This window comes from Clarias gariepinus, chromosome 22 (assembly GCF_024256425.1).
Source record: "Clarias gariepinus isolate MV-2021 ecotype Netherlands chromosome 22, CGAR_prim_01v2, whole genome shotgun sequence".
NCBI lineage: Eukaryota > Metazoa > Chordata > Actinopteri > Siluriformes > Clariidae > Clarias > Clarias gariepinus.
In genome coordinates this window covers 14,073,949-14,087,667 of record NC_071121.1, presented here as the reverse complement: position 1 = coordinate 14,087,667, position 13,719 = coordinate 14,073,949, and the positions used below count along the sequence as shown (strand labels likewise).

Below are 13,719 nucleotides of genomic sequence, written 5' to 3'. Positions count from 1 at the left end.
ACTTTGTTGGAGCTTTACATAACATAGGGTGTAATTTCATTTCTCTTTTCACAAAAGAAATTATTTTCGCAATAATTGATAGATTTAGATTTTTTTTACTACAAAACATAAATAAGCACATAATATTTATCAATTTATTTTTAGGACATACATGCTATATACAATTTTTACAAATATCTTACAAGTGAACGTGTCTGTCTACGTGCTGTCCAGCACATCAGGCGAAAGATACTCCCGTCCCTGGAGGTATATACGTCGTTTCTGTCATTTTTGTCAGTGTTATTCCGGTGGGGCAGGGGTAGCTTGTTGGTTAAGGTGTTGGACTACTGATCAGGAGGTCCCTGATTCAAGCCACGTCACCATCAAGCTGCTACTGTTGGAACCTTAAGCAAGGTCCTTCACCCCCAAGTACTCAGATACAGTTGAGCATCGAGCTAGGAACCTGACCTTGTAAGTACCACAAAAACTAAGGCTATTAAAGGATATTTAAGCATTGTGGAAGAAAACAGATTTAGTGCTGAAATGCTAATATGATCTGGTTAGACTTTGACTCTTTAACTCATTTTTCATCTTTTTTTGCTTTTTTATTTATGTTTTGCATTTGTTTCAATTTATAATTTGCATGGTCATTCATGTTGAATTCATTTTTTTTTTGCTTCAAACTTTTAGTGAGGAACGAGATGTTTGCGTGAGTGGTTAGCTGGTAGTGAAAACCAGCTGTTTTTTATGGCAGTGATTTCTTATATTCTTATATTTCTTATATTCTTATATTTCTTATATTCTTATATTGCCTATTATGCCTAGCTTGCCACTGCATGTGACAATGCTAACAGGGCTTTCATGTTAATTTCAATGAATGAAAATCGAAAGGTTCACAATGTTATTTGTGAAAACGCACTTTTTTAAGACATTTGAAGTTTTTTGCCATTTAAAAAATTTCTTGCCGTTTCTTGAAGTTGTCTGATAATTTAAAGCATGGATCTGTTGATTACATATCTTTTCCCTCAGATCCTTGTACACGGTATCATGGACACGATAATATATATATTCCATGATCTTGTAAAATGTCCCAATAAGACAGGAAATTTCAGTGGACGTTGGGAAGATTTTAAAAATGACATTTTACAGAGTGCGATATTAATTTACTTGATAGAAGCTTTTCTTTTGTTTCTTGGGCTCATTGTAAGCAAAACTATTTAAAAACACTGACTAAATGTAATACTCTCAATCTATTATAAACATACTTATATTATCTGGAAATTCTGTGGCTAAAACATGACCATACAGTTTGCAGAATGCTATCCAGTAAACTGGGCCAACAACTGGGCCGACCCACTCACTCTCTCTCTGGGTGGCTTGTTACCAAGTTCCTGAAGTGGCATAACCAGATTCTGGAGGAGAATGCCGTGAAGCTGTGTAAGATCCAGCCTGATGAGACGGTGTTAGAGCTGGGCCATGGTCCAGGCCTGGGTTTGCAGCAAGCTGTCCAGCAACTTACAGGTTCTGGCGGAAAGCTGCTCGGGGTGGATTACTCCACATACATGCACCACATGGCAAAAGAGAGGATGCAGGAGCACATTGCCCGTGGGAAGGTGGATCTGTACAACTGTAATATAGAAGCAATGCCATTCAAAGACAACAGTGTGGATAAAGTGTTTCACTGCAATTGCTACTACTACTGGCCTGACCTGAAGGTAGCAGCCTCGGAGATACATCGAGTGATGAAACCAGGTAAAGTATGGAAACATTCGAATAAAGCCTTTTATTTTATCTTAGCTTGGTAATGTACTGTATTGTAATATTTTTAGCTGATGTTTCTGTTATGATATTGTATAATAACATTCCTCATTGTTTTACTCCATCAGGTGCACTCATGGTGACGACCCTTAGACTGGATAGTGTCATTTTATTTGCATCTAAAAAAATCTTGTCTGGAGAGAACTGGAAACCTGAAGCCTACATGGAGGCGCTGCAGTTCTGTGGTTTTACAAATGTTCAAATGGAGAAGAGAACAGAGAACCGTATTCCATTTCAAGCAATTTATGCCACTGCTGCAAAGTAAAGCAGCTATCTATCATGTCTTTTACCACTTAAACACAAACACACACACACACACTCCTTCCCTCACTCACACTTAAATCACTTTTGCCTTTAAACAAGAATATTTAACTGCAACACTACTGTGTACTACCCATATGCAAACATATCATATAGACATGTATGGATTTGAAATATGTGCCATATATGGTGTATATACGTAATTGCACCTAAAAAAAAGAAAGAAAGAAAAACGATGTAAGAATGCATTTAATGTTATGGCTGATTAATATATAAACCTTATGTATGTATGTAACCTTAATATGTAAACCAAGCAACTTATATTCTGTGCCTCACAGAAATTCAAAATTTACCTTCAGCACTGGTCCAGAAGACGTAGGACACAAGGAAGGGTACACTCTGGATGGGGTGCTAATCCATCACAGGGCACACACATACATACAGTACATTCACACAATCATTTACACACTAGGGGCAAGTTGGGAATGTCAGTTATCCTAATCTGCATGACTTTGGAATGTGGGAGGAAACCGGAGCACCAAGAGAAGACCCCCAAGCACAGAGAGAACATGAAAATTTGCACACAGGCTCGAATCGAACACCCACCCAGATTTCCAGTAGTAAATAGCATACCACCTGTTGGGAAGAGATTTTTTTGTTGTTGACAAAATTGTTGGTGGGTCTTTTACTCTTCTTCTTTTCACTATAAGTTGATGTCACTATAAAGTGCCTTTGGTCTCCTCGGAATGTCCACCCTGTCATTTTTGGTTAATGTCTTCCTTGAGAAACTGGGAGATGCAATCAGGACCATCATTTTGTCTTTTTCCAATGGAGGTGAAATGAAATAACTGCGGTAGGGTCCTCTGCTAAAAAATCCAGTATAAACCAGCATGATCACACTGGTGAACCAGCATAACTGTGCTGATAAGTACTACCTGATAAGATACTTTTGTATTTGTGTATTGTTTGTGTCAGGAAGGGCATCCAACATAAAACATTTGCGAAATCAATGATGTGAATCACAAATATAATTCACATACCGGATCGGTCATGGCCTGGGGTTAACAATAGGACAGTAGTGAGACCAGCAATGCTCTACGGCTTAGAGACAGTGGCACTGAAGAAAAGACAGGAGGCAGAGCTAGAGGTAGCAGAGCTGAAGATGTTGAGGTTCTCTTTGGGAGTGACAAGGATGGATAGGATCAAGAATGAGTTCATCAAAGGGACAACCCATGTTAGATGTTTTGGAGATAAAGTCAGAGAGGCCAGATTAAGGTGGTTTGGACATGTTCAGAGGAGAGATTGTGAATATATCGGTAAAAGGATGCTGAGGTTGGAACTGCCAGGCAGGAGGTCTAGAGAAGGACCAAAAAGGAGATTTATGGATGCAGTGAGAGAGGGCATTAAGTTAGTTGGTGTAAGAGAAGAGAATGCAGAGGATAGGGTTAGATGGAGGCAGATGATTCGCTGTGGCGACCCCTGAAAGGGAACAGCCGAAAGACAAAGAAGAATGTGATAAACAGTACACAGGCACCTTCAACAGTGAACCATTTTGATAACCCATGTCCTGCCGTGTGTTTATTGAATGCAGTTATTTCATGTGATGCCTTCCATGACAGGGTGGGCATGTGTATAATCTTCTCATCTTCCCGATTTTCCCGATGCACAGTAAGAAACAGGAGAGATTTGGCTCAGATTTGGACACACCAGACCAAACAGCACACTACTGCTACTACTAGAGCGTGTCATGCTGCACTGTCAGTGTAATCAAACAAAAGGAAGGGAACTAATGTAAAAATTAAGACTAATTAAACAAAACTATGTTTTATTAGACATTACAGTATAAAGAAAGACTCAGGGCATGAGAGCAAGCTAAGGATATATGCTACAGGTTCCTAGATTCACCAATATAATAAAGAGAATATGATAAGGGTGTTTTTTTGTTTGTTTTAGGAAAGTAATGTACAGTAGGTAACACAATCTTGAGCCTACACCTTACCAGTTGGTGCCAGTAAAGAATAATCTTATTGGTTGGTAATGGGCAAAAAAACAAACAAAAAAAAAACCCAAAGGAGTAAAAGTTGTGTCAAGTATTCAGGTGTGCCACTAAGGAAGCGAAAGTAGGTGAGTACAACACTTATGTTAACATACCTTGCTGTGTCACTAGCTTACATAACATTGAGTGTAATTTCATATTTCTTTTTACAATTTCTTTAAAAACAAATCAGTTGTCTGCAATAACTGATAGTTACACTGTGAATACTGTGATTATTTTACTATAAAACTTAATAATATTAAAATATAAAAATAATAATAATAATAAATTTTTCGCTATTTAATTTGTTTTGCATTTGCTACTTTCGAATTTGCATGGTCATTCATGTTGAAAATTGTTATTTTGCTCCTAAACTCCAACCTGAAGACATTCAGTGAGAAACATAATGTCCACACTGAGTTGGTTAGCTGGGAGGGCTTTTGATAAGCTGTTGTTTTAATCACAGTAATTTTTTTAAAAATTGTTTATTGTGTGTTGCTTGACTGAATAAGCTGCATGAGTTAGTTTACTGCAGTGGTCTTTAAAAAAAATCAGTTGTCTGCAATAACTGATAGTTATACTGTGAACACTGTGATTATTTTACTATAAAACTTAGAAACCAAATGAGTAGCACATAATATTTACTAATTTATTTATTATACATACATGCTATATAAAATGATTACAAATATTATACAAGTTAAAGTTCCAGTTTATTCTAGGTTTTATACATTATGCACAAATCCACCAGTATATCAGCATTGTTGATGAAAAATTTAGCCTTGAAATGCAAATGTGATATGATTAGACTTTGACTCATAAATACTTTTTTTTATTATCATTTTTTGCTCTTTCATTCATGTTTTTGCTGCTATAAAATATGTATGGTCATTCATGTTGAAAATTGTTATTTTGCTCTTAAAATCCAACCTAAAGACCTAAGGAACCTAAGGAGCATGACGTCCACACCAAGTGGTTAGGTGGGAATGCTGTTAAAGCTGTTCTTTTATTTATTATTGAATCTTTGCTGCACATTAGTCATCTTATTATGCAAATAGGAGGGGAGTTGCATGGAATTTTGAAAAGTTTGTCAATAAATGCAAGCATTGGTATGTGCAGATGTGTTGCAGCAAGTTTTTGAGCATAAGAGCAAGTTTTGCAGAGCAAGCAGTGCAGAATTCTCTTTTCAAAATAGTTACAATGCAATGTTATTCGTTAACACAACAAGTTGGCTGGCCAATCACCCACAGTCATATGGTTATATGGTCAGCAAACCAGATAGTGGTAGTTTTGGCATTGTGGGCAGGTGCTGAGTCCTGCTGGAAACTGAAATCTCCATAAAACTTGTCAACAGACGAAGTGCTCTAAAAACCTCTGGTAGGTAGCTGCAATGACATTGGGCTTAATAAAACACAGATCACCATTAGGAGCATCCCAAATCGTCAATGACTGTGGAAACTTCACACTGGTCTACAAAGAAACTTATAGTCATCACTTTGCTTGACAATCTTCTTAAGTCTGCATTCATGCATGTTGCATGTGGACCTTTTCCTACCACATTTTTTCATTCCAGTCAAATTTTTTGCCAGTTTTACCCTCTTTTTGCATGCATGTACTGAACTAGACCGAAAGGTACACAGTAGAATAGGGCCTCCAATTGCATGTAATACATTTCTATTTAACCTATTTTTGAATATGAGACATTTTCCTATTGTAGATGTTGACATACAGTATGTTTATACTGCTAGGCATCTTAAAGTTGCCATCTCTGAATACAGCCCTTAGAGTATGAACTTACCATCAAGAAGAAAGCGTAAAGCTGTACACCTCAACTCACTTTTTTTCTGACTTTAAAAAGCCCTCAGGGTATTTATTATGGCCTTTATAGGCCACAATGTTTTTTATAAAGTGTGGGATCCATTGCAGCTCTTTTTAATTTTTGTTTCACTTGTAAGCTATTAGAAAAGCTCCGCTTTGGCTACATCATCTACCTCGCCCCTTAGTTGGTTAGCAGATTGGCTCAGTGATGAATTTGGACTTTTACCTTTCGCATCGATGTGATGCCAAATGACAGGGGATAACATAATATATGATCCCAGCTTCATATAAATTCAGCCACATAAACATAGGACATAGACCAGTAAGTGGTGGAGGTTTGGTGTCTGTGACCTTTTCCTAATCAGAGTTAGACAGAGTTGGCCCCTCCAGTTACACTCTACTTAGATATTGAACAGAGGGTAGTTTATTTCTGTTCTCTCCATCCTATTTTTTAGCTGAAGAAATAATAGTAAGTTTTGGTAAGTCTGGGTTCTTTTTCTTTCCAGCCAGTGTTGGGTAGGGGCAGGGGAGCATCATGGCAGGATTAGTGTAATTTTACTTTTTTTACCCATGCTGCATAAGAAAAGAGTCATGACAAATTTGTTACTTTTAATAACGTGATGTTTGATTTGATGTTATATAATTTCCAAGTTTGATGGTGTTGATTATACTTTGAGTGCATTTATACGCGTGATGCGAATAGGAAGTAAATAAACATGTATCAATGCAAAGAGAACAGAGCTGCGAATTATTAAAGTAATATAAATTCAACAAAGTGTGATTATAATGGTTGTTGTTGCTGTTGTTAAGGGAATTGATTCCATCATGTTAAGTGAAAACATTCGCCAATGCATTCTTTGAAGATTGCATAATGGGGGCAATTCATGGCAGGGGGGGCGTTTTAGGGCATAACAAAATGCAAGATTTACCTTCATCTGAATAGAAAACTTTGGACCACTGAGCAACGGGCCAGTACTTTTTCTTCTTAGCCCAGTTAAGATGTTTCTGATGTTATCTCTGGTTCAGGAGTGGGTTAATACTAGGTATGCAACAGTTGTAGGTCATTTTCTGAAGACATCTGTGCATAGTGGCTCTAGATGCTTTGACTCCAGGCGTGTAAAGCTCTTCCAAGTTCTTTGCTCTTCTATGCTTGCCAATCTCCTTAAGTCTGCATTCATGCCTGAGGCTTTTGCACCTTTTTCTACCAGACTTTTTCCTTTTAGTCAAACTGCTAGCCAGCCCTTTCAGTAATAACCTTCTGCAGTCTACTCTAGTTTTGGAGGGTGTCGATCATTTTCTGGATAACTGCTGTTTAGTCAGCAGTTTTTCCATGTGTGTACTGAACTAGACCAAGAGTAAAATAGTCATGCAATAGAAGACATGTAATATAGGGCACCACTACAATTTAACCTAGCTTTGAATATGAGAATTTTTTCCCATTCCATTGTAAATATTGACATATCTTTATGCTGCTAAGCATCTTAAAGTTGAAATCCCCAAATACCAGCTCTTAGAGTATTGTAATCAAAGGATGTATGTACTGTATCATGCACTGATAATTTCATGATCACATTTATAAATTTCTGTGTCCCTACCAGTTAAATTATTAAGCATTAAGCAAAAATTAAGCATATATTACAAGTCAATATATACATTTGTTAGATGACATAAGTACTTAAGCTTTATTTCTCTGATATTTATGTCTTAATGTGTTAAATGATTTGTTACATTTAGCTACAGTATATACTATGCTTTAAATATAGAGCTAAGCTCAGTCACAGATGTTAAATCGCTCTTGGTGAACTTAACTTGCAATATCACCATGGCTTTCTTTTAAATATATGAGAGAACATTTCAGTATGATGTAGTACGACATCTACAAGCTCTGCCCTTTCAGTGACACAAAAAGAATTACTTTTCCAATGTTGGACATGCAGATCTGTGGGTGATTTTTATGTTGATGAGTACTGAAGATTGCACACCTTCACTAAAATAAGCAGGAGTTCTACTCCGCACTTTTTGTGAGGGTATAACATGTTCGTTATTTTTAAAAGCAAAAAGAAATTCTGTAAATATTGTCTATGTCTGCTCAAGGGTGTGACAGCACCAAATTTGCATGTGTCAATTAATTTGTTGTTTTATGTGTTTCCCTCAGTTTACACCATTAACTTTAATTAGATGTCCACCTTTTTGAGTTTTGGATAATGTCCCCTCTGAGAAACTGGACGATGTAATCATTACCATTATTTTGTCTTTCTTCCATGGGAGGTTGAAACAACTGCTGTATGTACATTAAGTATTTACACTTTTATTTCCTAATTTCCATACACACGTATCTTCTTAGAAGTTCAGACAATATATCGTACATGTTAAAAAAAAAAGTGAAAAAAAAAAAAAAAAAAGTACACCGTCACCTTCAACAGTTATTAAATACTAACTTTATACTGTATCATGCTTTTCATGATAAGGTCAATTTGTGATGTACAGTATAAAATCTTTCTGTTTCTAACAATTCTTACATACTTAATTAAGGTAAACTCAGCTATTTTCATTTACATTTTATTTATTTACAGTAATTATACGTTATTTACAGTACTTTTTGGTGATTTGACCCTGTTTTAGCTGCAGTTACTGCGTGCATGAGGCGTAGTGGACGCAACCAAGTCTCTCACAGGCACGGGGGGGAATTGTATTCCCTGTTTGTCAAGTACATTCAATTGAGAAAGCCATGCACTTTATTATACCCTATAACAGGTTTTACATTTTCTTTATCGTTATTTGATATGACATTTGAGGGCTGAAGTTGTTGGATTGTATCGCTTTTGAGTATTGGAGGTGCTACAAATCCCCCTCCCACATGTCTACGCCTATGTGCTTACTCTAGATTTGGCGATTTGTGTGCAGTGCTACTGCAAACTCTATTCCAAAGTCCGCGCAACAAAACTCAAAACAAAACAGTTTTTGCTGTAAGTGCTAAAATTTAACTCTTCTTCAAATCAGCTTATTGTACAGGGTTATATAATTTTTTAGTGTATATACATCTTGGAGCATATCTTTGTACTGACGGATGTAGGGACCCTGGATCAAACACCTGGCCCAAAAGTCTGGTTTATTTCGATCAGTGAGAACATTCGCGTTGTGCGCTCGGGTCGAGTACAAGGGGGAAAGGTGCTCCCTGTTAAACGTGACGTCATCCGTGCCGTTTGTCTCCTCCGAATCTCCGTATGATGAAATCTCATCATCTGACCTACACAGCCATATTATAAAATAGGAAGACACGAGAGCTTTGCTATTGACATTTATATTCGAAATATCAGTAATATTAGGCAGTGTGGAGGTTTACCTTCTCGTTCTCTTAGTGCTGAATGGCGGCGCACAAACCAACCAAGGTGCATACTGCCACCTGTTGTATCAGAATGTAACGTGAAGGCGTCCCAAATTACACCAAATAAACAAAAGTATTTGAGCAAACCTGTAGATTCAGGTGTTTCAATCTGCCACATTATCCCTAGGAAAGAGCAGCTTGGACAATGCTATGCATCCATCTTTGTGGCAACACAAGGGGAGGTTTTGAGGAAGGCCCTTTTTTATTCCAACATGACTGTGCCCCAGTGCGCAAAGCAAAGACTAATGGTTTAATACGCTTGGTGTGGAAGAATTCAACTGGCCCGCATAGAATCCTGGCCTCAACCCCATTGAGCAACTTTGGGATGAACTGGACCAGATATTGCAAGCCAGGCCTCCTCATCCAACATCAGTGCCTGACCTCATAAACACCCTATAGAATAAATGGGCACAAATTTTTTCCGACAGAAACACTTCAAATTCTTGTGGACAGCCTTCCAAAAAGAGTGGAAGCTGTTTTAGTTGCAAAAAGGTAACCAACTCCATATTGAAGTATACGTATTTGGTTACAATGTCATTTTTTAGGTTTGTCCGAATACTTTTGTCCATAGTGTAGCTACAAAGTCGAGTCAAGTAGGCTTTGTACAGTGTAACTAAACAATTTTTCTCCACCCTTTAATGTTAAAATTGTTCCTTGATGTTAAGCATTTCACACATTCCTGATTATGTTTACTTGAGCTATGCAGTGTCATTGCACTAAAAAAAAATTATAATTGATTAATCTCGATTAATCAAGTTACAAATAGTATGTTTACTAATTTCAATTGCTCTTATTTAGCTTGTGGTTGTTTTGTCCATGTGGTAACTAAAAAGATAATAAAGATGATGACTTCATTACAAATATGCCTTTTAATGAACAATCTTGATGAAACTCCAAAGCCAAGGAAAGTAGCCAAAGTAACATAAATAAAATATAACTATGAAATAAAGCTTGGCAAAAAAAATTGACTGATGGCGTTTGGATGAGTTAAATTGAAATGTTAAGAAAAATTAAATTAAGTCTGTGGTGAAAGGTCTGAGAGTGAGGCGAGTGGGCGCAGGACAAACACCTACAGTGGTGTTTAAAAGTAAAGCTCCATATCCATATAATAACTTTTAATTTAAATCACATAAATGCATTGGACACCCTGTACATTCTATTCTGAATCACAACATGAAGAAAAATGTGCTAAATGTATTATTAGTTTAATGTAAGTAAAGAAAAACAAATATTAGCCTGTTCAAAAAATCACTTATGTCATCACTTATCTTGTATACACTTTATATATGCAAATAGTGTGTATGCCATATACAAATATAGAATTCATAAGATAGGATTAGAAGAATGTGGATCTGCAAACGTTTTTGATCCTATGAAATTCTGTAGCTTAATCATTAACCATACATATATTCCCTGACCATACAGTTGCAGAATGCTATCCAAAAAACTGGGCGAACAGCTGGGGCGACCCACTCAGTCCCTCTCTGGGTGGCTAATTAGCAAGTTCCTGAAGAAGCATAACCAGATCTTGGAGGAGAATACCGTGAAGCTGTGTAAAATCCAGCCTAATGAGACAGTGTTGGAGCTGGGTTATGGTCCAGGCCTGGGTTTGCAGCAAGCTGTCCAACAACTTACAGGGTCTGAAGGAAAGCTGCTAGGAGTGGATTACTCCACATACATGCACAGCATGGCGACAAAGAGGATGCAGGAGCACATTGCCCGTGGGAAAGTGGATCTTTACTGCTGTGATGTAGCAGCAATGCCATTTGAAGACAGCAGTGTGGATAAAGTGTTCCACTGCAATTGCTACTACTTCTGGCCTGACCTGAAGGCAGCAGCCTCAGAGATACATCGAGTGATGAAACCAGGTTTTTCCGCATTGCTGAGAATTTTCTGAGATGTCGTGTATTTTAGACGAGCTTAAGATTTTAGCTGGCTAAATTATAGAGTAACTGTGTTTACCTCCATCAGGTGCGCTCATGGTAACGACCCTCAGATTGGACCGTATTGCTAGCCTTGCATCCAGGAAAGTGTTTCCAGGAGAGAACTGGAGACCCGAAGCCTACATGGAGGCGCTGCAGTCCTGTGGGTTCGCAGATGTACAAATGGAGAACAGAGCAGAAAAACTCATCTCATTTCAAGCAATTTATGCCACTGCAGCAAAGTAAAGAAGGAACAGATCTACCTGTCTGTCTGTCTGTGCCTGTCTCTCATACACTAACCCCTATCCATTCCCTGTCTTTCTCCACACCCTCTAGTCACACATCTATCGCTTCTTTCAACCCCCCCATTTTACATTACACACTCAAACTCCTTACTTACATATTCCACCCTCACTAACACCACGTACTCTCACTTCCTCCTTCACTAAAACGAATTACAACTTTCACAAGAAAGTGATGATAAATCATAGTTAAGATTTTCTGAAAATTCATTTTGTTATTGTCATCCCACATGTTGTAACTCACTTTTCTCTTTTTAGATGATGGACAGGTGACCTGCTGTTATGCCCAGGGTTACCAGTAGAGGATCTGGATATGCAACAACCCTGACCAGGATTAAGGCCAAACAAATAATTGCGCAAAAACATAAAGCAAACTTTGAAAATTAATTAAAAGAAGCTGAGACGCAGAAGATTTTGCCTCGATCATTTTTAGTAATCGCATTACTCCAGGGATCGTTTCAGTCCTAATTAATATATAACAATATATTGAAAAATACATAAGGAATTGCTGTTTTTCATATATATATATATATATATATATATATATATATATATACTGAACAAAAATATAAACGCAACACTTTTGTTTTTGCTCTCATTTTTTATGAGATGAACTCAAAGATCTGAAACATTTTCTACATACACAAAATAACCATATCTTTCAAATATTGTTCACGAATCTGTCAAAATCTGTGATGGTGAGCACTTCTCCTTTGCCGAGATAATCCATCCCACCTCACAGGTGTGCCATATCAAGATGCTGATTAGACAGCATGATTATTGCACAGGTGTACCTTATACTGGCCACCTGTAAAAGGCCACTTTGAAAGGTTCAGTTGAATCTCACAGCACAATGCCACAGATGTCGCAATTGGCATGCTGACAGCAGGAATGTCCACCAGATCTGTTGCTCGTGAATTGAATGTTCGTTTCTCTACCATAATCCGTCTCCAAAGGTGTTTCAGAGGATTTGGCAGTACATCCAACCAGCCTCACAACCGCAGACGACTACACCAGCCCAGGACCTCCACATTCAGCATGTTCACCTCCATGATCGTCTGAGACCAGCCACTCGGACAGCTGCTGAAACAATAGGATTGCATAACCAAAGAATTTCTGCACAAACTGTCAGAAACAGCCCCAGGGAAGCTTATCTGCATGCTCGTCGTCCTCATTGGGGTCTCGACTTGACTCCAGTTCTTCATAGTAACAGATTTTGACAGATTTGTGAACAATATTTGAGAGATATGGTTATTTTGTTTATGTAGAAAACGTTTCAGATCTTTGAGTTCATCTCATTAAAAATGGGAGCAGAAACAAAAGTGTTGCGTTTGTATTTTTGTTCAGTGTATATATATATATATATATATATATATATATATATGCGTTTCTTTATTACATCACTTTTTCCACTTTGTTATGTCACAGCCTTATTCTAAAATGAATTAAATTACATTTTTTCCCTTAGATGTCTACACACAACACCCCATAATGACAACAGATTTTTGCAAATTTATTAAAAATAAAATATACCATATAGGCCTGAGTGATGGACTGCTGCAGAGATGGTTGTCCTTCTGGAAGGTTCTCCTCTCTCCACAGAGGACCTCTGGAGCTTTGACAGAATGACCATCGGGTTCTTGGTCACCTCCCTAAACTAATGCCCTTCTCCCCCCATCGCTCAGTTTAGCTCTAGGAAGAGTCCTGGTGGTTTCAAACTTCTTCCACTTACAGATGATGGAGGCCAATATGCTCATTGGGACCTTCAAAGCAGCACAAATTTTTCTGTAACCGTCCCCAGATTTGTGCCTCGAGAAAATCCTGTCTCGGAGGTCTACAGACAATTCCTTTGACTTCAATTCAATTTTATTTGTATAGCGCTTTTAACAATTGGCATTGTCCCAAAGCAGCTTTACACACTCAAAGAACTATTTAAGTTTGTATGGAATGTGAATGTGTATGAATCAAAATGGTCAGATAGTCCCTGGTGAGCAAGCCGAGGGCGACAGTGGCAAGGAAAAACTCCCTGAGATGGTATTAGGAAGAAACCTTGAGAGGAACCAGACTCAACAGGGAACCCGTCCACATTTGGGTAAAACAGAAAGCAGGAATTGATCTGCATTCATACTGTGTGTTAGTTGGCAGGCAGTTCAGCATAACAGTTGATGTTAATTGATGTTAATATGGAGTCTAGTTAGT

General features: G+C 37.7%; 2 protein-coding genes across 3 annotated transcripts; both read left to right on the top strand.

The window, feature by feature from the left end:
* The first annotated feature begins 332 nt into the window (after nt 1-332).
* On the top strand, nt 333-2,062 carry LOC128509903 (2-phytyl-1,4-naphtoquinone methyltransferase-like). The gene is made up of 3 exons (XM_053481772.1): nt 333-450; nt 1,288-1,731; nt 1,866-2,062. Exons 2-3 carry the CDS (start codon nt 1,296-1,298, stop codon nt 2,060-2,062), a joined length of 633 nt encoding a protein of 210 aa, XP_053337747.1. The 5' UTR covers nt 333-450; nt 1,288-1,295.
* Nucleotides 2,063-8,783: 6,721 nt separating this feature from the next.
* Nucleotides 8,784-12,073, top strand: zgc:194242 (uncharacterized protein LOC100005854 homolog). Of its 2 annotated transcripts, XM_053482989.1 has the most exons (4): nt 9,647-9,788; nt 10,722-11,164; nt 11,268-11,460; nt 11,779-12,073. In XM_053482989.1, exons 2-4 carry the CDS (start codon nt 10,729-10,731, stop codon nt 11,780-11,782), a joined length of 633 nt encoding a protein of 210 aa, XP_053338964.1. In that variant the 5' UTR covers nt 9,647-9,788; nt 10,722-10,728; the 3' UTR covers nt 11,783-12,073. The 2 variants fall into 2 exon arrangements, with proteins under 2 accessions (XP_053338965.1, XP_053338964.1); XM_053482990.1 differs by lacking the exons at nt 9,647-9,788; nt 11,779-12,073 and adding an exon at nt 8,784-8,877 and having other exon boundaries at nt 11,268-11,464.
* Nucleotides 12,074-13,719: the final 1,646 nt, after the last annotated feature.

Excerpts from the sequence above, each read along its gene's own strand:
- LOC128509903 (XM_053481772.1), top strand. The coding sequence starts at position 1,296 with ATGCTATCCAGTAAACTGGGCCAACAACTGGGCCGACCCACTCACTCT. Across the intron at positions 1,732-1,865 it reads ACATCGAGTGATGAAACCAG|GTGCACTCATGGTGACGACC; the intron begins GTAAAGTATGGA and ends TTACTCCATCAG.
- zgc:194242 (XM_053482989.1), top strand. The coding sequence starts at position 10,729 with ATGCTATCCAAAAAACTGGGCGAACAGCTGGGGCGACCCACTCAGTCC. Across the intron at positions 11,165-11,267 it reads ACATCGAGTGATGAAACCAG|GTGCGCTCATGGTAACGACC; the intron begins GTTTTTCCGCAT and ends TACCTCCATCAG.